This window comes from Athene cunicularia (genome assembly GCF_003259725.1).
Source record: "Athene cunicularia isolate RWA chromosome 5 unlocalized genomic scaffold, athCun1 chr5_part1, whole genome shotgun sequence".
NCBI lineage: Eukaryota > Metazoa > Chordata > Aves > Strigiformes > Strigidae > Athene > Athene cunicularia.
The window spans coordinates 3744823-3767334 of record NW_020799101.1 but is presented as its reverse complement, the minus strand read 5'-3'; the positions used below and the strand labels follow the sequence as shown (position 1 = coordinate 3767334).

At 41.9% G+C, this 22512-nt stretch overlaps 1 protein-coding gene across 1 annotated transcript in view; it reads left to right on the top strand.

The window, feature by feature from the left end:
• The window catches only part of DDHD1 (DDHD domain containing 1), a 67367-nt gene extending 47403 nt beyond the window's left edge, over nucleotides 1–19964 (top strand). The window contains exons 7-12 of the mRNA XM_026850017.1: nucleotides 6124–6386; nucleotides 8517–8592; nucleotides 13648–13797; nucleotides 15110–15362; nucleotides 16669–16854; nucleotides 18950–19964. Coding sequence (XP_026705818.1) covers nucleotides 6124–6386; nucleotides 8517–8592; nucleotides 13648–13797; nucleotides 15110–15362; nucleotides 16669–16854; nucleotides 18950–19131 — 1110 coding nt within the window. The 3' untranslated portion in view covers nucleotides 19132–19964. The remainder of the gene's footprint in view (nucleotides 1–6123; nucleotides 6387–8516; nucleotides 8593–13647; nucleotides 13798–15109; nucleotides 15363–16668; nucleotides 16855–18949) is intronic.
• The last annotated feature ends 2548 nt before the right edge of the window (nucleotides 19965–22512 follow it).

The following is a 22512-nucleotide window of genomic DNA, read 5'->3' as shown; positions in this document are numbered from 1 at the left end:
CATAACTCACTGTTCCTCAGATCTCCTTAAAATTCCTTTCCCACGAAGCCTACAAAAACAGAGATGCTATTCAAGCTGGAGGGGTACAGAGGTCAGGTTTCCTGCACTCCCTTTTCATATGTAGCTAATCTTATTTTTTTTCTCTTGGGCTTCAAGCTGTTCATTTGAGTAGATTGTCCAGTGGGTGAGGGTCCTGTGGAGGCAGCAAAGAGAAAGGAGCTCTGAAAGTTACAGCAAGGGGGTGGTCAGAGCTGAGAGCAGTCTCAGAAGAGGACAATCAGCATAGCCCAAGGGGAAAACAAGTGTTTTTGTTGGATTTGACAGATCAAAGAGGTTGGGACTGGAGTGCTATAGTCAAGTTTTGGCAGCAACCAGGTCATTGAGGATTTGAGCAAGAGCTCCATGTTACTTCTGTTCTCAGGGTGCCAGCAGGGGTTTTGTACTCCTTGTTTTCTTGAAAAAAACCCTCATTTCCTGGATATTGAGAGGAAAATGTAATTTTTCTACCCGGGAACTTTTGGCATATATTGAAAAGCCCCTTCAACCCCAGCAGTCTCCCTGCTAGAATGGGCTGGGGGTGAAGCTCTTCCTGCTGCCTGGATCTCCTTGGTGTGGGTCCAGGAGGTGTTTGTCCACCACGCAACCAGCCGACTTCCTTTTGCAGGCATGCTTATTTATGCTGGTGACTTGTAAGGCTGCTTTTGCGTCAGAGAAGGAACGAACAGCTGTTTTGGATGCTGGTACCAGGGATTTAGAGGTTTGGTTTTTTTCCAGCTCATCACGGGATGCTGTTCTGCACAAAAGGGCTTCAGCTGAGACAGGCAGCAGCTCTGGATGTTTCACTGCTTACATGGTTACTCGCTCCCCATCAAGATCCAGCAGTTCAGGCTTACCCAGTACTCAAGAGCTGGTTAGAGACATGATCCTTCTGCCTTTAGCAGCCTTGCCACAGCTCCTTCTTCTGCCTGAGATGACAGTGGCATCTCATCTGCGTCAGCCTCCCGTCTTGTCTTTATAAAACACAGACCCTTGCCACCAGGATTCCTGAACAGGTGGAACGGGCTGTTAATATCTTGTTGACTTCTTGGAAGCCATATATGCCAAGCAGGCATAGAAGTAGAAAGCAGAGAGGATTTTTTTGGCCTGATCAAATCCAGAAACCCGTTCCTTGGTCGACAGTCTGGTTTTTGGCTTCCCCTCGAATTGCACAGCTGTCACACTGACTCTCTGTGAATGTGCAGAAAGACCATTCCTTAGTCTGCCTTTAATTTGGTTTGTGAAGGGCATAGAGCATTTAACCTCAGTTTGTCAGAATATAGGCTGATGACTTCTGAGCAACTTGATCCTGCGGGCTTGAGTTTCCCACGTGGAAGACTTATTGGCAAAACTTCAGTTGATAGAGAGAGCTTCAGGCGACTAGTAATCCATCTCCTTCTCATGAAGCAAAAAATGAAACACGTTCCCAGAAGAGCTTCACAGAGGAACAGCAGTGTAGCACATCTGCTCAGTTCTCCGGTGGCGTTTTTTCTCCATTCACCTTGTTTCGCTGAGATCTTTGACTGCTGGAAATCAAGTCTCTCCCTTGCCCCTTGGGACCAGACTAGAATATGTAGGAAACACATCCATTTCTTGCACGCTGCTCTGTCAAACTGTATCATAGGCTGTGTCTTGAGTGCCTGTGCTTCTGCTGGTATTGAGAAGGTCTGAAAATTTAACAGTATATAAGGGCTTTCTCCCCAGCCTGAAAATTGTGTGGTGCTTCATGTCCCTGATTATGACTTGTTATAAAATCAGTCTTGGAAATTTGGTTGCATTAAAGGCTTAAGTCATTGCAAAGTCCTGCTTTATTTGTATTGCGTTTTCTCTGGGTATCCGTGAGTATTTGCAGTGGTACATCTACAAGGTTTGTAGCATTTTAATCCTGCACTAAACTTTTGCACTGAAACAACTGGTCTGCAAAAGGTGCTTAGGAAATTTTTCCCAAAAAATCAGAAACAGGGAGAAAGGACTTTTCTGGGGAAGAGAATAGGAACACTGGAAAATTTTCTGTACCTTTCTTTCAGATACTCAAGTGTCCTCAGGCTGATGCTGAACTAATGCTGTGGTAGAAAGGTCAGCTGGGAGGAAGGTATTTGATACGGCTACTTTTTTTTTTTTTTAAGAAATAGGAAGTGTTTTCTTTGTTACGGATGTTTGATCTGTTCAGTAACAGACACGTAAGCGTGCTGCATTTCACTGGTCCTCCTGGAGGAGCTGAGGGTAACGGAGCAGAGCAGCCAGCAGATTAGCAGTCAGAGCAGCAAGCAGGGTTGGTGGGAGCAGCTGCACAGGAAAAAAAAAAAAAAAATCAACTCAGTCGGCTGCTTGCCACATTTATTCTTTTGTGAGAAATTCAAGCTTGTTTAGTCTGTGGGAGAAGGCGTAGGAGATGGTAATAGGGGTTGGGCAGTAACTCAAGGAAATTCTGGTCTTTTTGTGGGGAAAGCCCTGCTGGGGGGGCTGGAGAAAGTGCTTTGTGAACGTTTGGTCCCACTGGTCCCCAGTATAAGCTGGGAACTGGGAGAGGGGAGACAAGAAGGTTGATGGAAAGAGAGAAAGGTCTGGTCATGTTGCATTTCACTGTTGACCTTTTTTTTTAATTTTTATTTTCTTGGATGATTCCTGCTTTCCTGTTTTCAGGCAGAAACAGCAGGTGCTTCCTAAGCACGTAATAGATCCCATGGACCGGCAGACGGGGAGGCTTGGCAGAAGCACCAGGGGAACCAGCAGGGAAAGGGCTCCCTTTCCCAGGAGGTCATTGGATGTAGGTGCTGTGAGAGCAGGAGAAGCTGTCAGCAAGCTCTGCGTCAGGAAAAAGACAAGCTCTGGTTAATAAAAAAACAAAACTTCAGCTCTTAAAGTTGGTTTTAATTACAATGATGCTGTTTAGGAGAGAAAAATTGATAGGGAGTTCTATTTTTCATGTTTAATTCCAGTGAAAAAAGTCACCGTTTTTCACAAATATAAAGACAATTGGTGTTTGTAGAAGGTATTTTTATATGGAGTGTTGGGATATCTGTCAAGCTGTAACTACACAAGAGATCTGAAAGCACTTCATGTTACACTTGCTGGACTAAAGCCCTTTTCAAACCAAGCTTTTCTTTTACAAGTTAGAATACTGTATGCTTTTAAGACTAAGAAAGCAAATCAGAATTAAATATTATCTTGACTTCATATACTGCTTAACCAAATAATTTTTTTAGCTGGGACTTAAAGTGAGTATGTTTTTTCTTCTCCTTTTTTTTTTTTTTTTTTTACTTACTATACACTAAAAGTTTCCGTTTCTAATCTTAGTACTGATACAGAACTGTTGGCAAGATAGACATCCATAAGCACTTGCTGCAGGTGGAGGGCTTCTGTTTTTGTCATAGCAGCAAACCAGACCATTCATAGTGCCTGCAAATCTGGAGGCTTTACAACAGCAGACCTTCTACTCTACGATTAAGCTAGGTAACTGGTGATTTGGAGTTTGGAAACAATCTCGATCAGATGATTTTAGTTGAATTAAGTGCTTGGACTCTGGTCTGCAAACTTCCAAATACATGGTTATTGGGAAATCCATGCAGTTTCTTAGTTGCTCTTCGTGGTTTTGCCTAACTTCTCAGTAACAGCATGTTTTTTAAGGAGCAGAACAGTTAAAACCAGGGTTGGGCTTGGTGTCCAACCAGGACTTCCCAAGAATATGCTGTCTTATGCCCCCCAGATTGCAAGAGAACAAGACCTTTGTAATGAAATGCCATGATGCCAGAAGCTTACTTACCCGCTCTCTGCCTATGGGCTCTGGGGGAGACTGACATAATATCATTCTTCCTGGAAGAGAACTGCTTTTCCAGGGAAATAGGCTGTGCAGGAATAGGGCATAGGAAAGTAGGGTACAGGGCTGTGGAGCAAGTTGGGCAGGACATTGGGAGTGACAGCTTTTATGCAACAAGAAACCAATGGAAGCAGATGATGAGTTGTGCATCTTTTCCCACCACAGAAAAATATTTGGGAACACTGAGATATATTAATACAGCTTATTTAGGATTTTTTTAAAACAAGATGGCATTATTTGTCTCCCTGCTGTACTGACAGGGATGCTGGAAGCTGTGATGAGTCCAGCACTGGTTTGCTTGGCATGTCTTACACTGCCAGCTCTGAAATCTGAAGGCAGCACTCCATCCAGAGTGTCTGCTGGATGGCTGGGGGTCCCAGGCTCCCTGCTGAGGCCCCTGATGGCAACGCTGTCTCTGTTGGAGGGTACCACAGCACTCAGCCACGCAAACTGCTGGGTATCAGCATTCCCTCAGTTCACTCAGCTCCTGGCAGGAGTCCCAAAACACTTCAGTTTCAACTCATCTCTGCTGTTTTGTTTTGGGTTTTAATCAAAACCTTTTTAAATTGAGAAAATGTCAGCCAGCCAAAGCTAGTCCTGATTTCTATTTTCAGCTCCAACTCTTGCTAAAACCTCTGCCTCTTTGTTCATGTGCGAAAGTCTGGATAGAGCCAAATGCAAGAATAGGCAGCCTCACAGTCAAAAATACTTGAAAATGTACTATTATTTCTCCTTATTTCTCCAGGCTGTTGCAAGGCTTTGTTAATCATTTCACAGCCCTTTAGGCACAGGGTTTGATGTGTGGATTCTTGCTCAGTAAAATGTGTACCAAACACTGACAGTCCTTGTGCCACTCATATTTATATTCAGTAATGATCCAGGCTCTTGAAAAATCATGTTCAAATTACATGTTCTATAGCTTTAATTTCCTGTTGCTAACGAGGGAATGATTTGCAATTTCTTGTTTGTCCTCCTCTGTGCCACAGCCTGGAAGCATTGCTCAGTTGCCATGCTGAGGTTCACAAAGAAAGCTGCTGGGTTTGTATTGTTTAGTTCCTAAATCTCATGGCTTTCACCGTTTCTACTTTCTGTGAACCTTATTTTATGGATATGTACCCTAGTGTAGGATTTGAAGCAGATAAGCCTCTTATGACTCAGTTAACGTAGGACCAATATATGTTTATTGCAGTAGTACTGTAGGCTTAGCCTGTGATGTTTGAGAACCATGTTGCATTCCTACTTTTCCCCCCAAAACCCTCCTAGAAACCTCCAACCAGGACACTGGGTTTCTTCACGTTATTTCTATCGAATGTTCAAATTCTGGCTCTGCCTGTCTCATTTGTGCTTTTTCTCCTCCCATGTCTTCCTTTTGCCTGAGTATTCTTCAGCAGCATCATTTCATTCTGATTCCTTTGGAAGAAATTACAATAGGTGCAGTATGGTGGGAGGAGGGCAGAAAGCTGCATCTCCTCGTAGCCAAGCAGCGAGCAGAATAATGAAAGACTTGATGAGTTCAAGTATGCTTTACAAAGATCCAAAAGCAATTTGAGGATATTTTCCCAGAACCCATTTAGGCTGTCACTGTAATATCTGAGCATATCCATTTTAGTGGATTTATCTTCGCAGTCCCCCTCAATGAGGTAGAAATGCTGCTGCTGCTGCTCACTTTGATAAATGGAGAAGAGAGAGTATGACTTGTCTAGGCTTATGTGCCAAGCTTGTGGCAGAGATGTGAGTAGAGTCCAGATCATGTGTGGCTCAGGCTGCTTCCAGCCTCCTTAGGTTAAAAAAGAAGCTGAACCTCGTGACACAGGAGAAACATTCAGAGCTGTGAAGAGGTAGAGAAACAAGCAATAAGGGAAACACAGCTGTGTTACTTGCTGTCGTGCTAACGGACTGCTAGTGAAAACCATTGCTATTGCATGCCTCAGAGGATGCTGTTAAGCACTTTAAGTCCAGCTGTCATTTGTTTAAGGGTTTATTTCAATTTAATGCCTTGGACTATGTCGTGTAGCAGTTCTAGGGGTACCACGTGTCCTGTTGCTGCTGGGTCTGAAGGAGAGAGATGAACCACTGGAGTCAGTGACAGTCAACCAAGCTGTTGCTGCTGACCATAAGGGTTTACTCACCTTCCCAGCCTAAGTGAGCAGACCATCGTGCTCATCCTAGATGCATGCTTGAGAAGCTGCTCCGTGCAGTACATCAACATGCATGAACAGGAGTAATAAGATGTTGATATAAAACTTTCTTTCCTTACCCTCTTGAAACAGCTGGTGAAAGGGCTGCAGCAGGAGCTGAACCGCCTGTACACACTCTTCTGCTCCCGGAATCCAGAGTTTGAGGAGAAAGGAGGGAAAGTCTCAATTGTGTCCCACTCACTGGGCTGTGTAATCACCTACGACATCATGACTGGCTGGAACCCGGTCAGGCTTTACGAACAGTTGCTGCAGAAGGAAGAGGAGGAGCTTGAAGACCGTTGGATGAGCTATGAGGAGCAACGTTTACTTGAAGAACTTTACATAACTAAACAACGGTAACACATCCACTTCTGATTATTAAAGGAGAAAGCCACGTCCCTAGATAACGCCCTTTGAGCGTTTCCAGAACATACCGTGGCTGATGTTCTTCTGCTGGTGCTGAATGGCAGGGAGAAATGCTAAACACAGGACTGAGCAGGCACAGGGAGCTGGAGCTCTGAATCCATGTCCTACGGGCAACTAGCTACTGCGCCCTGACCAGATGTTCTGGGAGCAGATCATAGCCAGGAAGAAAGAAGGTCAGGTCATTAGTCCTCCAGATACTTGAGGAGAAGCACAACAATGTAGCTTGCAGGTGGGCAGTGAGCTGTAATACTGAGCAGAACCTGAGCAGTGAAATGCCAACAGTTTTAGAGGAAAATGGGAAGTTTTATCCTAGGCTTCGCTTGGAAATTGAGCTTCACCAGCTGGATAAAGATGTAATTGCTGTGATGGGGCTTATGGGGTTGCTGCTTTTCTCTGGATCACTCATTTAGCTGCTTCTTGCTGCCATCTAGAAATGATGGTGCTGTTTGGAGTGCAAAGCAGCACTGCCCGCTGTGACAAACAGGATCTTGGTTTCGGCACCTTGCAAGTGCTGGTAGGGATTTTCAGTGTTAGGGGACCTTGCACATCATCGCGATGTGTCCACAGTGTTAAGGTGACTTCCCTGTCCTAACCTGGATATTGAGGTACTATGAGACACTTATAGTTAATGAATCTAGTAATAGCATCTTGAGGTTCAGTCTTTCCAGTGGGAAGTGAGGAAAAAATCATATCACAGTTATTTTTGGGTTCCTTCTTGAAACCTACCTTAGTATTGGCGGTGCTTTGGAAGGATTTATATAGCATGAGATCTCCTGCAGTGCTTGAAATCAGTATGTGTGTAATTAGGGATTGGTACAGGACATCTGTATCAGCTGCAGGGCTGGATAAAGCGTTATCTTTCTGAGAGAAGGGAAACAAGAAACCTAATGAAGTTGTCTAGTAGTAAGATGACCCTTGAGGCATATCACTAGCATATGATCAGGGAAAAATTACCATTTTCACACAGCTCCAGCTCCTTAGTCATCCTCTGAGGTGCTTCAGGTTGCATCCACAGTAATCCAAGTATCATTTGACACTGGCACTTCTCTGTAGTTAGAGTGGCTCTCCATTTTGTGAGCCATCTTAGTGCAATTCAGTCTGAAAGGATAGAAAATACACTGCTGACATCCTGTAACTTCTGCATTTCTAGTATTGTAAGGTTGGCAGACACACAGTGGATTTCTGGAAGTGCTTGTGCCTGAGTAGAGTGTGTTGTAGCATGTATAAATTGTAGAATAACATACAGCATGTGAGGTTGGGTATTGGAAATCTTCGACAATGGTTCACAAGACCCAAGAATTTTGCGTGTCACCTTTTTTAAGACTGAATCACATTCGTTAAAGCATACAAACTTTTTTGTTTCAGCTCTAGACATGCTTCTTTGTAATCAGGATGCTAGAGGTTAAGCTTAGCTTATTTGTTTACATAATGCTTTTGTGGAACTTGAAGAGATGGTGTTTTCCTGGTCTAGAGAGGGCGTAATGTTCTAGTCTTGGGATTGGGAACAGTTTCACTGGTCCATATGAGTACTTTATATTGTAGCTGCTTTTTTATTATAAATTCAGGCTGCCTAGGAGAACAGGTGAACAACCTTTTTTAATGATAGTTGAAAGGGTGGGATACTGTCCTCCAGCTATTCCACCACAATACAGAACTTCATAGTGCTTGGGGCGTGGGGTTTCCTGTGGTTTTGTTGGGTTTTTTTATTTAAAAAAAAAATCAAAACAAAACAAAAAAAACCAAACAAAACAGGTGATTTGGCTGTAAAAACACCAAGGAAACAAGAGGTGCGTTACCTACTCCTGAGGAAGGAGGGTGGGCAAATGCTTGGGGTGGTGAAAAAGGAAACTGTCTTGATTGATTCCTTCTGTGGTCAGAGAAAATGGGATTTCACATACTTTGATTCTTAATCAGTTGGACTGCATCCGAGAAATACTGACGCCATCACTCTCTCTTCCCAGCGGACAAAACTGTGTTGGACCCCACAGGAATGCCTGTTTGGATCAGAGAGGTTAAGGCTACATTTTTAACTGGATCTCAGAAAGATCTCTATTTTCTAGGTTGAGAGAGATAGAAGAGAGGTTACATGGGTTAAAGGCATCCACCATATCAAAACCACCTGTCTTAAAGTTTAAGGTATGTATGTTCGAGGGGGTTTTACTGAATGTTCTACTTGCTGTAAAAATACACCTGCAATATGAGTTAGTCTATTTACTCTTTTTTTTCCGTGTCCCCTAGACATGATGTTTGTAGAATAATAGAATGTATTGGTTGAAGTGTGTGTAAAGATGATATTGTATTCATATATTACTATTTAGTACAAATATATATGTTTATGTAAATATATAAACGTGTGTATAGATTACATAATATATATACACATTGCCTGCACGTATTGCACACACACGTACAGCTATGTGGGAAGGTAAAAGCTGTTTGGCAAATTACATTAATCACCTATCTTTAACAATTTAACTTCTACTTTATTGACTAATCCATTTTCCTTGGGGACTGCTTCTAACATGTCACATCTCTGAGCAAATCTGATTGAATTTCCTCCAGCCATGGATTTTATAGAGTCATGGGATGGTTTGGGTTGGAAGAGACCTTAATGACCATCAACTCCCCTGCCATGGGCAGGGACACCTTCTACTAGCCCAGGTTGCCCAAAGCCCCGTCCAACCTGGCCTTGAACCCTTCCAGAGAGGTTGCAGCCACTTCTCTGGGCAACCTGTTTCCTTCCAAATTACTCTGGTCTGACAGTTAGCACAAGTTACTTTTAGTCTTATGAAATAGATTGCTTGCTGATCAGCTGTACGAGTTGCTAGGATTTCTTATCATTGGGAAAAGGTATTTTCTAGCTGCTTGATGAGATGTGCAAGACCATCTAGTTGCTTGACTATATCCTGAAATATTAAACCATAAAAGTGTGACATGATAGATGAGAACAAAACAGATTATTGTTTCTTAACTTGCCATTTTTCTTTCCTTCTGAGTTCAGAAGGACTCCTAGAAGCCAAGGTCAACCTTGAGCCATAAAAAAAGAGGAAACTAACCATAATTCAATTTGTCATAGCCTTCTCCTTTTCATCACTGCTTGAAAAAGAGTGTATCACACTATTATCTCTACCATCAAGGAAGCTGGAGTCAAGCTGATACTCCTCCAGCTCTGTGAAGGAATATTCTTCACTCAGTTGTGTTTGAACAGGTGCTTTGAGAGTAGGAAAGGAGGGGAAAAGAAAGGGGGAAGAAAAGAGGACCGTATCAATCCAAATTACTGCAGTACATCCTTTTCCTTACCTTTACTGAAAGGAAGATGTTTGTTTCTGTGAAGAGTTACACTAGTGACTCCCATTGCTTGAGTACCGTGCCTGAGACAGCTCCAGGGGAAGAGAGAGGCTTTCCATGAACGTGATGGCAAAGTGCTCCTGCCAGGAGCATCCACAGGATGTCATTGAAAGACAATTGCTGATCAGCAAGCCAGTCCTGCTTACTGAGGGTGACTGCCTTGTTGAAAGAGAACTAACTGCTTTGTAGGTACCAGCTACCAGCACCGTGGCTCTTCATGGCAGACCAGAGCTCTGGTTTGATCATGAGTTGCTATTAACTACAAGTGCTTGATCCACCATTTATGTTGGTCTGTGTGACGCAGGAGAGTTTGGTCACTGATCTCCTTAGGCTGTATTACACGACAAAACAGGCATGTACAGCTGTAATGAAAAAGGCTAGCCACCGTCGATGCCTTGCACTGAAACAAATTAAGCTTCCCAGGAAGAGAGAAAGTCACCAGTCCTACATTAGTTGGGGTTAAGCATGCTTAATGTTGAGGAAGCACAAAGGTAGCTTTTGGCAAGACAAGTGTAAGAATAAATACAGCAGCTAACTTGGCTGCTATTTAATATTAGAAGAAATGATCTGTGTTTAACTGACCCTTTGGGGAGGGAAAAAAAAAAAAATCCTTGAAGATATGGAGTGTCTTGGACTCTAATAATGTATTGGACAAGCCACCAGAATGAGAACTTGTGTGAGAGGTATTTTATGGCCATCTCTCCTTTACTACTACTCAGATGGCACAATTGAATAATCTGCTAAATCATTGGGACCTCTGTGTGTTAAAAGCCAACACCCCATTGTAAATTTAAAGCTTAAGAGGGCAGTCTTCTCCCCACCAGCTATGTAAGAGGAATCAGAGTTAAAGACAAAAGGAGCTAAAGAACATGAACTCATCAGGAATGGCAATACCTACTCTTTATGCCTCTGGTGTGTGAAGTTAGCTGTGTTGTAGGATGATTTTCATTCACAGTAGGGAAGAGGAGGGCAGGACGTACCTCAGTTGCTCCCTAGCACTGAGGTGGAAATTCATTTAAATCTAGACTTGTCAGTGCTTCAGGATTCCTTAGCACTTCTTGTTCACCCAAGGTTACAGAAACTCTTCCGAAAGAAGCTCCAGCTTGTACTTGACTTTGTGGTTTCTATGTAGCATCATCTGACAGTGCTGATAACAACTGTCACAAGTTATTTATAAAATACTAGTGATTTACTACATGTACAAGAGCTATCAGAGCTTAATGGGATGCTGACATGCAGCCTTACAAGAGGAGGAAGCCTTTAAACAGAATGCAGAAATGTGCCGTAGTAGTTCAACGCGCAACCACCCGGTTAAATTCCCCGTGTAATACCGGTATGTCTCTGTTCCCCTTGTCTGCTCAGGCTGCAGAACGTTCCTGGGTGCAGGAATGGGTAGAGGCTGCTGCAGAGGTCTGTATTTCCTCTCTTTGAGATGTTTGGGATCCTCCAGGCTGAAAGACAGCATAGAAACATCAGTTGTAATTGTCTTCTGCTTTAACTTCACCGCTAAAGAACATTTGTTCCCCACACCTACCTGTGCACAAAAGAGCTGTGCTGCCTTGCTTTTGTTGGCTCATTCAGCTTTTTTATTTTTAAATTCTGAAAATACTGAAGTCTTAAGTAGAACGGATGACTGTTTGGCTTAGCTTCCGCTTAAAATACAAATAAACTCATTAAGTCTTCTGTTAGAGTCACATCCAGGAGAAAAGGGCTATCCTGAAAGGTCATGTTCTTAAAAATGTCTTCTCTTGTTAAAAATTTACAGGCATATATGTGAAGTGCCCCACTCCTACTTCGAGGAGAAACAGCAAAATTAATAAATGTTCTCTAGAAAGATTTTAGTCCTCTATTCTCCGTGGGTTTCATCACCTGGCAATCTTCTCTTCAGCCACTTGGCAACAGCCCTGAGATTCTAATGGCTGCAATTTAAAGGACTTTATTTTTGGAAGGCTTGCTTTTGATTTCTAGCATTCACTGCTTTGGTATTAGTCTGGTGCTACCCGTTAAGGTACCCACCAGTTGGTAGTTTGTAAGCAATTCCAGAGGTGGAAGACCGTGTTGAAAGGCTTAACACATGTAAGAAGATACATAGCAAAGAACGACCCTCCAAGAACAAAGCATCTGTCTGGGAACGCTGTTCATCTTGTGTTTATCAGTACAAACAATGGAACAAACTATGCACCATGTAGCCACTGAAACTATCTAGCTTTTGAGATTTATTTTTTTTTTTGCCTAGTCTGTGCCTGCCTAAGATGAATTCATGGAAACATCTTTTAAGCATCTGCTAGCAAGTGTAAGCTGGCAGTCACTCTGATTTCTTTCTGAAGCAGAAGGACCATAATTATGTTCTCCAGGCGCTCGATACAGCACTATTGGGTGGACAGGGTTAAAGGTTACTTATTCAGTTTAAAGGATTGCACTGTGAATATCTGTTTCTATTGTATTTGAAGATGAGACAGCTTTTTGTCCAAACTGCAAAAATGTAAGGGTCTGTGTAGAGCTTGATTATAAGAAAGGAAAGCAGCTTTGCACTAGGCTAGAGTGACAGTATAGATGACAGAGCAGTGCTTTGCAGCATATGACATTGAATAGCTTTGCTGAAGACCTAGATTTTATTTTTTTTTTCCCATTGAACTGGGACTTGCGCATTCATTTGGAAGGAAGAGGTGGGGTGCCAGTGCCAAGTCAGAGGAGGAGGAATATTTTGTGCGGTGCTGGAATCTGATAGATGAAACGGACCATTATTTCTACACCCTCGCTCCATGTGCTGACATGTAGAGAAGGCACATGGGAATCCGAGCATCCTCCGCCTGCACTTAGCAAGAATGCAGAGATTTCTCTTGCTGGTTAAGTAGCAGCACACTAGAAGTTGCTCAGTTGTAGTGCCCTGCAAACTGGGCACTGCTATTGAGAAAGCTGCAGCGAAGGTCTACTAGTGGTAAAATTAATTTTTCATATAAGAAAATAAAGGTTAAAAAGTAACTTTGACTTACAAAAATATTTTTGACCACAGAGTTTTACATTTGATGTTTCGAGGAGACAATGTCTGAGGATTGGTAATGGAATACGAAGCCATTTCACCTCTAGGTCACTGCTGAATCCCGTCCCAGGTTGGTAGTGACCAGAAGTCGTTACCCCTGATGCACGTTCAGTGACCTCTGTCAGATGGGGGAGCAGTTGCAGCTCAGGTTTACTCGATTGCCTCTTGGTGTTAGAGGCAGTTCTTTTAGAGCAAGGTCACAGGAGCTTTGGATGACGTGAGAGTAGCCCTCAGAGTCACTCAGTGTGCTGTATCTGTTCCTGGGTAGCGGGTCCCAACGTGTGACGTGGTGGCACGCTTGACCAGCACCGCTCTGTTCACTTAACACTAGGTGTTCTTAAGAGTTGTACATAACACCAGCCTGTGTGTGTGTGTGACTACTGTAATACTACTAACTTTAATACTCAGTGTAGCTTGCATTTCTACTTCAATGGATGCGTGTAGCAATACAAATCGTGGAGTACTTGGTTAGGGTAAGATTAAGGAGGTGTGTAAGCTTTGGGGAGTTTCGTGAGAAATCAGGCTCCAGCCTTTCTGGTGTTGGTAGATCTCTTTCGGTTCGAGTATCTGACTTGGTTTTTAGTTTTCCAGCGATGTAGCACCACAACATGTAACTCTCTTCTCACAGCAAAGGGAAATGGGAAACTTAACTTTGATGTTATAGTATGTATGTTACAGTGGTGTTCCCCGTTCTGATTTAGTAATGCTAAATTTAGAAATCCGTTGAAAGAGAGAAATCAAATCCAGCCATGTTAGAAAGCATTATTTCTGTCCTTATTAATGTGGATGAAATCTCTCCTTAGGTTGAGAATTTCTTCTGTATGGGATCTCCATTAGCAGTGTTTTTGGCATTGCGTGGCATCCGTCCAGGAAACAGCGGTAGTCAAGACCATATTCTGCCCAGAACAATTTGTAACCGCTTACTAAATATTTTTCATCCAACAGATCCAGTGGTGAGTTTTAATTGCAGTTGCAAGCTTTTACCTGGACTATTTTTAAGCATCAGCTGTGTGATGATGTTAACTTCAAAGCGTGTGAATCAACGCAATTATGTTTCAGCACGGGACTATTTGTTAATCATTATTGTCCAATGTCTTGGGTTTTGTAACTGTAGAATGACAGTTCCTACAAATAATTGCCTTAAATACCATATACTTTGCTTCTCTTTTCATATTAATAAACATAAGATTTGAGATTACTCTGCTTTTTTTTTTTTTTTTTAGAGAAACAATCCTTCTCAGACAAGTTCCAACTTGTGTTTAACTTACTGTCTTCCATTAACCATCATCTGTCCAAAGATACTACAGCTGTTAAAGGCTTCACAAGCAGTTTATGAAATACTGTAGAAAAACAAAATCATGGGGTTTTTTTTCCCCAAGAGTAACAGATTGTTAGAGGGCAGGATAGTATCTGGGAGGGCAGCATTGGTACAGCTTCACCCTCTCCTTACGCTCTTCCATAGGCAGCCAGTGTTTGCTGTTATCAAAGGGCCTTTGATCTGTATCGCCTTGGCAACTTCTGTGATGAAAGCTTGATTTGGGATTTCATGCTTACTGTAGAATAGTAATTTGTGGATACTTTTGTGTTTAAATTCTACCTGAATCTGACTTCAGTCCAGACATGCTGGTTCTGCTCATCTCAAGATCTTGTTCAGCTCCAGCTACTCCAACACCAGAATTTCCCTGGGACATCTAGGACAATTGGTCAGGCTGCACTCTGTGGTCCCACTCTGCAAACAGTAACTTAATTTTGAGATAAAGAAGTGCAGAATGTTTTTCTATATCTAAGTAAACAAAGAAAAATAAAGAATCAATAGAAAATGATTTTTTTTTTTTAACAAGCACACCAATTCATGGTTTGCACAGGGATCGATGCGGAGTCATCAAACAAAATGTTTACAAAGCCAGTTCCTCCTCCTCTGTTGTGTTGTACAGAATCAGCTTGACTGTATATAAAATTTGCTCTGTCAATGCATCATAACAAATGCCTGTTAACAGTAACTTGCATGTTTGTAAGAGCTTGTAGTAGAAGTGTTGCAGAGAAATGTGCAAAAGTGAATGCACAAGCAACTGAGAAGCTGAGATATTTTCCAAGCTGTGAAAATAAGTGAGCCAGAATGTAACTGCACCGTTCTGTCACTTGCTAGGCTTCACTCATTACAGATATTTTTGATTTGAGGTTGGAGAGGACTCTGTATGGGAAGGGAAGGTGATTTTTTTTCACTCTTGACGCTCAAGGATTTTCTTTTCTGAATTACTTTTGCAGGCCTATAGGTTAGAACCTTTAATTCTGAAACACTACAGCAACATTTCGCCTGTCCAGATCCACTGGTACAACACTGCAAACCCTCTACCTTACGATCATATGAAGCCAAGTTTTCTCAACCCAACAAAAGAACCTACCTCAGTTACCGATAGCGAAAGTGTTTCAACTGTACCAAGCCCAACTACTTCACCAGTCATGGTTCGACGCCACTACGGGGAGTCCATAACAAACATAGGCAAAGCGAGTATATTAGGTGATTGTTCTTTATGTCCTTTGTGTTAGATATAAGACCTTCTTGTAGAGCTTCACCGCTTTGTCGGGTGGTGTTTGAGGTGCAACCATAAGCAACTATTCCTGGCTGTTTCAGTTTGTTCGGTGTAGGTGTATGGGGCTTGTTTTTAATCCCAGCTGATATTTACTTGGACCAAAAGATGGTTTACATACTCTGAGGTCAAGGCTTGCAAGGGAGAGTCTGCGGGTCGGGGAGTTTATGCTATTGCTGCCTTATTGTTGTCTGCCTTATTGAAGTAACATCCCGGTGATTTAATAGTTTCCACTCTGCTTCATAGGGAAAAAAAAAAAATACAGCTTGTTTTGTGTCTACATTTTCTGATATTGGCAAATAGGAGAAAAATCACTCTATGTAAGCTGTTACATTTAACTCATCATTTTGCAATAGGAAATTCAGGCTCTTTTAATATGAAGTCTGTCCCCTTCTGGCTTTCTGATTCAAAATAAGCCCTGGTTTAAGTGAGCTTAAATTCACTTTCCCCGAAGCTTATATTTGAGCACACACTTGCAGTTTTTGTTGACTCAAGGCTTTTCTTTAGCTCTCTGCGTGGGATTTGGATGAAGGCTAGTGCCAGGAATCTTCCCAATCAAATAAGTAAAGTATATAAAAGCAGTTTAGTCCTTAAGTAGAAAGATGCGGTCTTTCAAAGCAGGGTTGCTTTTTCTGTGTTACTATAGTAACTTTAACGTCTTGTCCATAAGGTGGCAGCAAAGTCAAAAGAAATCGTCACATAGCTGTTCTTAACTTTTACACCCCTCTTCCCGAGCAACCAAAATAGCCCTTTTAAAGGATGATTTAGCATTTCTAAGTGTCTGTAAGTGTGGTGCCAGCGTAAGGACCCTTCATGAGAGGAATGCCTTCAGCGTCCTGATGGGATTCTTGCGTGCAGAAAGTACTAACATTGTTATGAAGCATTTTTGCCTTAAGACTTTTTATCGAAGAGGAATTGCAATGTAGCGTGTCTCTCAAAGTACCAGATTTCTTGCTGAGGAAGTGTTCTCAAGTATTTTTTGTTCCCCTAACTATAGTTTTCAAATTATAGCCTTTGCTTGTACACTAGATTAGTCTCACGATAAACAGCGTACACTTAAGTCAGATAAGCTGCTCCCACCCTAGAAAAGTATGAATAGTGTTTTCCTTTGTTTGTCACTCAACTCTAATTGATGGGTGCTACAGCAGTTTTAATTTGCGGTTTGATTTAGCTGCCCTCGTGCTTCAGGTTTGTTTGTTTGGTTTGTTTTTTTTTTTTCCTCCATGCTGAATGCAGGAGCTGCAAGTATTGGGAAGGGCCTCGGCGGGATGCTTTTTTCAAGATTTGGTCGATCTAGTACAACCACCCCACAGACACTCGAGACGGGAAAAGATGGAGCCGAGGGGGGAGATGACAAGAAGGCCACAACTGTTGGGACACCACCTTTGCCTCACAGCAGCTCGGGCTTTCTTGAGCCCACAGGTTAGTGACGAGTCCACCTTACAAACCCCGTGGAGGCGAGACCTGTAGTGAGCTGCATCTGTGTCTTGTGGGAGGCTGGGAATACCATAACAACATATGCCACCATTTAATTTTGTTGGTTTGCTCTAAATTGATAAATATTGACTCAATTCCTGCTGTCCAAGGACTGCCTCTGTTCTCCCTTTTTTTTTTTCCTTCCTCTTAAAGGTTTATCTGTATATTTGTTTGTACTTACATATGCATGTATGAGTTTTGGCTAATGAGATCTGCACATCAGTAGTTCCTAGACTCTCACTAGGAAAAGCAATAGAATTGCTGCAGAGAATCCCACTCGCCGCTTATCATAAAATGGATTTATTTAAATTTCCACATACACTTGCAATTCTGATGCAATCTGGATTTAAAGGCATGTGTGACTGGAAACAAAAGCTGTCCTTGTCCTGATCTGAACTGCCCAGAGCAGAAAGTGCAACTTTAGCAGCAGGTTTTTTTTGAAAAGCATAGGTACTTTCTTTACAGAAGTTCATATTTGATTTTATTTCTAAACTTCTCATTGGCACTGTTGCAAGACAAGGGTTTTTGCAATCTAAGGAGTCACAAGTATGTTGTATCTTGTGATATCATTCACATGATACGTTGCTGTCCGTTCATCACTGCTAATTTCAACAGATAATCTGTCAAAGACGGTATTGGAGGACAGAGACTTTGTTTTAAACTTGGGGAAAATAGAATTAATATTGTGGAGCTGCCCAGGAGGTCCTTGGCGGGGGTGGGGGGGGCACATCAAGGACCTTCTACGCGATTCCTGCATCCCTCTTTGCTGCAAGCCCATCCCTGTTCCATAGAAGGAGAACGTGGAGCAGAGGCCAGCGAGGCTGAAGCTGAATGATGCAATCCGTGCCCAAAGTATTTGCTTCTGAGAGGGCGGCCACTGGGCTTGTGGTGGGGTTTGGCAGCCGCCCAAGCTCCTGTAACGGCCTCTCGTCAGAGGGAGACGGAGTCGTTCGGGGGGTCCTTCCTGCAGAGCGACTGCTTTGGGCTTTGGGTTGGTTTTGGTTTTTTTTTTTTTAATGTATGCATCTTAGTGGAAACGACTACGGTTGTCTCCTGGTGTTGGAAGGCCCTGGCTCCCTCTCCTTGCTGCGTTTGCAGAGCGGTGCGGTGCTCCTGGGAAGAGACGAGGCGTGTGGTTCCCCGGGTGCCGCTGTGCCGCGGAGGCAGCGCCTGAGCGATGCTCCCTTTATGCGTTCTTGGAGCCAAGAATTAAAATTCCTTGAAACTGGCTTTGATAATTGGCTGCATTTTTTACTCAATATGGGGTTTTGGCTTTTGTAGCTAAGCAGGCTTTTAGTTTTGTCCTTTTTATTCTATTGCTCCTTGTAGAGATTTTTCTAACCGCTATAAGTGTCTTAACAATAGATTAGCCACTGGCCCAGTTAAACATACAGTGAAAATTGCTTTGAATGTGGTATTAATCAAAGCAGCCATTGAAATGAAAGGATAACTGCTGAAATATATTTTGAATAATCTGGAAATGAAAAGAGCTAGTGCTGTGTAGGGATGGCTGGTTTTCAGAAAGGGCTTGTAATATTGGGTGTAGTCTCCTTGTAGAGCCACTAAAGATGCAAGAAGTCCGTTTATTTCAGAAAGTTCTGAGCACCCACCTTCTGAAAGTCAGTGTTTCCTAACAGGACCTCAACACTGGCTGAGTACTTCTGTGTAGTTATTATAAGGAGTATAAATAAATGTATTTATGTAGTTCCTATAAGGAAAACAGCTGCTTAAAAAAAAAAATGCCAGCTTTTTCCAAGCTTTAGGTTTAGTTTCCTTTTTTTTTATTAATTCCTGAACTAAGCACCACTCCTAGGTCAGGTTTGTGCTAAATGCATGTGCATCAAAATGTATGTATGATTAAAAATCACAACTGATTTAGACGAGTGTAGTGTTCAATGTAAACATAGCGATACCATGTGTATTTTATGTGCAACAGGTAGAATCAGAGCCCAAACCTGATTGAAAAACATGCCGGTGGTTTTTTTTTTGTTCTGCTGACATGTAATTCAAACAATGTTTTTGTTTCTTGTTCAATTTCTAGTGGAACTGGAGCACAGGATTGATTTCGAGCTCAGGGAAGGTCTCGTGGAGAGCAGATACTGGTCTGCGGTCACATCACACACTGCCTATTGGTCATCTCTGGATATTGCTCTTTTCCTTCTAACCTTCATGTGCAAACACGACCAAGAAGATACTGACAAATCCAATTTAGACACTATTTGACTTTTTGACTGGGGAACGAGGTGGGATGGGAAAGGAAATTTTAAAACAAATGGCACAAAACTGATGTTTTACTGTTTAAACTGCAGTATATATGGCATGGAGGTTTCAGGTTTAAGTGCATGTTTGGATTTTTTTTTTTCTTATTTCTAAAGAGCAAAAATGATTTCTATTTAAAAGCACTTTATAGTTTTAAACATTTTGCAGTGCTTAATTAGACCTGAAATGATTCCAAATTCTTGTTAACTTTGACTGTATAAAAAGCCAGTGCAGCGTGTAGCATCCCGTAAGCACGGTTGTGCAGTGTGCTTGGGTGACATACTTGTTAATGACCATAATTGCTGTTTAGTTCATTGAAGTATAAAAGATGAGTTGGTTTAAAAAAAAAAAAAAAAAAACAAACCTAAAACTGCCATGTTCTGATGTTTTGTGTATCAGTAAATAACAAATGGTGGTGTCATTTTTCTAGGACTTTATTCAGCTCCACATCCTATTATCCACAGTATCATTGAAAGACCATTCTGACTGCTGGCTTCCGAGGGCGTATTATACGTGACACATTTAGAAACTAATGCTGAAAAAAGCATGAAGCAAATATTTGAAATACTGTAATTATAATTTATTATTATCTCTAATTGTTTCATTTTATTCCAGTGTATAAAACATTACTTTTTTACTGGTTTCTTTTGACATAATTTAAGAACCACATTTATTTTCTACAGTGTTAAGACTTTTTCTCAGAAATACATATCTTTGTACTACTATTCAAATGAATATATGGACACTGTGGCACACTTTAAGTATTTTTTCATTAAAAATAAATATTTGTGGTTTCACACAAATGACATCAGTCAGATTCTTCTCAAAGGTAAGTAACTGCCTTTTGCTTTTTATGTCCCAAGTGTTTCTCCAGCACATTAGACTTGGTTTGCAGAGAATCCAGCTGTCCTTTTGCTTACTGGTATTAAATGTATATACATGTGCACGTGTTTGTGTAAAAAGAAATGTATATTTATGCACAAGGATCCTATCCTTGTGCATAAAATAAACTTGGTGAGGCCTGAGAATACCAGAGCTTAGATTAGGTTTGCATCTGAAACTAATTCAGAAAGAAGTCAGGAGAGAAGTGTTGTGATGAAAGGAAATAATCTCCAAATGAAACACTAAAAGGTCATTGCTGAGATTTTAAAACAATGTGGAAGGCTCTGGAGTAGAAGTGTCATATATAATAGCCTCTGAGCTGCCTCTGCCCGAGGTATTTATGATCTGTATAGCAGATGTAGGAGCTGCAGAATCTAAACTTTTCTTTAAAAACCCCAAAATCAGGCTGTGGTGTTGGCGAATAGCAATGTTCTTAGTGTAAACAGATGTGGCAACATCAGCCCACACCAGCAGACAGCCTCAGCCGGTGGCTCAGAGACGTGGAAACCACCCACACGTCCCTGGCTGAAACTTTGGGGGGAGAGGGTGGCTCTTCTCCCAAAGAATATTGCTTGGGCTGTTGCTTGTTTCCCTGGTCTGTGGTGCAGTGGGGAAGGAACTGGGAGCTAGGCCTCTACGTTGGGGTTATGGATTTAGGAATAGTTATGAAGGGGTCAAAAACAAGGCAAAGAAAAAGGAAAGGGAGGAGTGGAGGGGAATGGGAAGGGAAGATGACGACAGAAGCAGCACTATAAACGCGCCGAACCGATATCCAACAAAGATGTTCAGATGGTGTAAAGGACCTTGCTTCAGTGTGGATCTCTGAAAAAATTCCTTCTCGCCTCAGTGAATTGTAGCCCTCCTGCCTGACATGTTTACCTTGGTTGATGAACAATCATAAAAAAAAAAAAGTAAAGTGACCCTCTAAGAGAAGGAAGCTTGACACCTCTGCTCCAGAAAACAGGCTTTTGTTTACATTACTGCCTTTCCACATAAGTTGTTTAATCAGCTTTTCCTAATTAGGAGAAGTTAAACATAAAAGGCGAATCTCCTTTTATATTTAGAAGGTGCAAAACGTTTCCAAATGTGCCCGGTTTGTGTTTCAGCGCTGAGAGTCGGATCATGTCGCTGCTGCCTTATCCCCTCGCACTACTGCATCCACACGGGATCTCTCTCGAAGCGCTGTAAACAAAAGGGGGTTAATTCCTACAATTCTTGTGGTCTGTGCAAACTCTGCCGTTGTCCAGAACATGTTTCAGATTTATGGAATAGCTGTTCCTCTCGCATCAGAACATGCTGGTACTTGCTGACTGCTCTCCTTATAAGGGACGAGATCCTCGTACCCCTTGGTAAATCAGGGAGGATATAAAGCTGAGGAGTAAACCATATTGCTGCGAAGAGAAGGACCAATACCTGTTCATCGCTTTGCATTTTTCCTGAGTTAAAAGACACATGTATTTATGATTCCAATCTAATTTGTAACTTCATAGAGCATCTGGTAATTTCCAAGCTTAATTACAAGGATAAAACATACCTTGAAAGAATAAATAGAGATTTATTCTAAAGTGTATGCAAAGACGTTAAGCAGGTTGTAGGCAGGCTTTCATCTTTCCAGTCCTCAGAAAAGATCTCTTATCTTCTTGCAAAGATGAAATACTATTTGAAAATTAAAATTTTGAAGTTGTTAGAAAAAGGGTTGCCTCGTTTCTATTCTGCAGTGTAAGAGAGATTCAAGTAGGGTCACGTCTCTGCATGCTGGAGTCTAAATTTCACGCTTAAAACTTTCTGGTCAGATGGTCCGTGGCATAATATAGAGCTGGAATGTCCTGGCTTCCAGTTACTGACTTGTTTTCTTCTGTAAGAACAATGTTCAGCTTCACAAGCTGTGTTGACTGGTGGTTTTTCTTGAGAAACCAAGATAAGAGAAGTGTGCTGCCCTGTTGTCAGTCTTCTGACTGATACTGAGCAGTTTTCCGAAACTTGTCCTCGAGTAGTTTGTCCAAATTTGACCCTTTCAGGTTTTTTGCTCCGAGGTCATTTTTTGCAGATAGTAAGCTTTAAATTAATTTTTTTTTCCCCATCCCTTTGCTCCTAATTATTCTGTCATGGTTTTACTACAACCTCCCTTCCCCTTGTATATGCTCGCTCTCTCTGCCTTTGTTGCCCATGTTTCTGGAGTTAGAGGCCCTTTGCTTTATTTCTCCGTGGTAGTCTAGCTGGCCAACTTCAATTATTTTATCTCCTTTCCCAATTAGTATTATTAGGCTGAACTCTGACACATGTTTCTCATTCTCATAGATACATTGCGCCTGGTTGCCACCTCTTCCTCCTTCATGGTTTTCTGATGTCCTGGTGCTCATCTCCCATGCGGCTTGTCAGTCGAGATGACTCTGCCTGTGGCTAAATCAGTGGGGATTGATTTTTTTTTTTTTTTTTTTTTTTTTTTTTTTTTTTTTTTTTTTT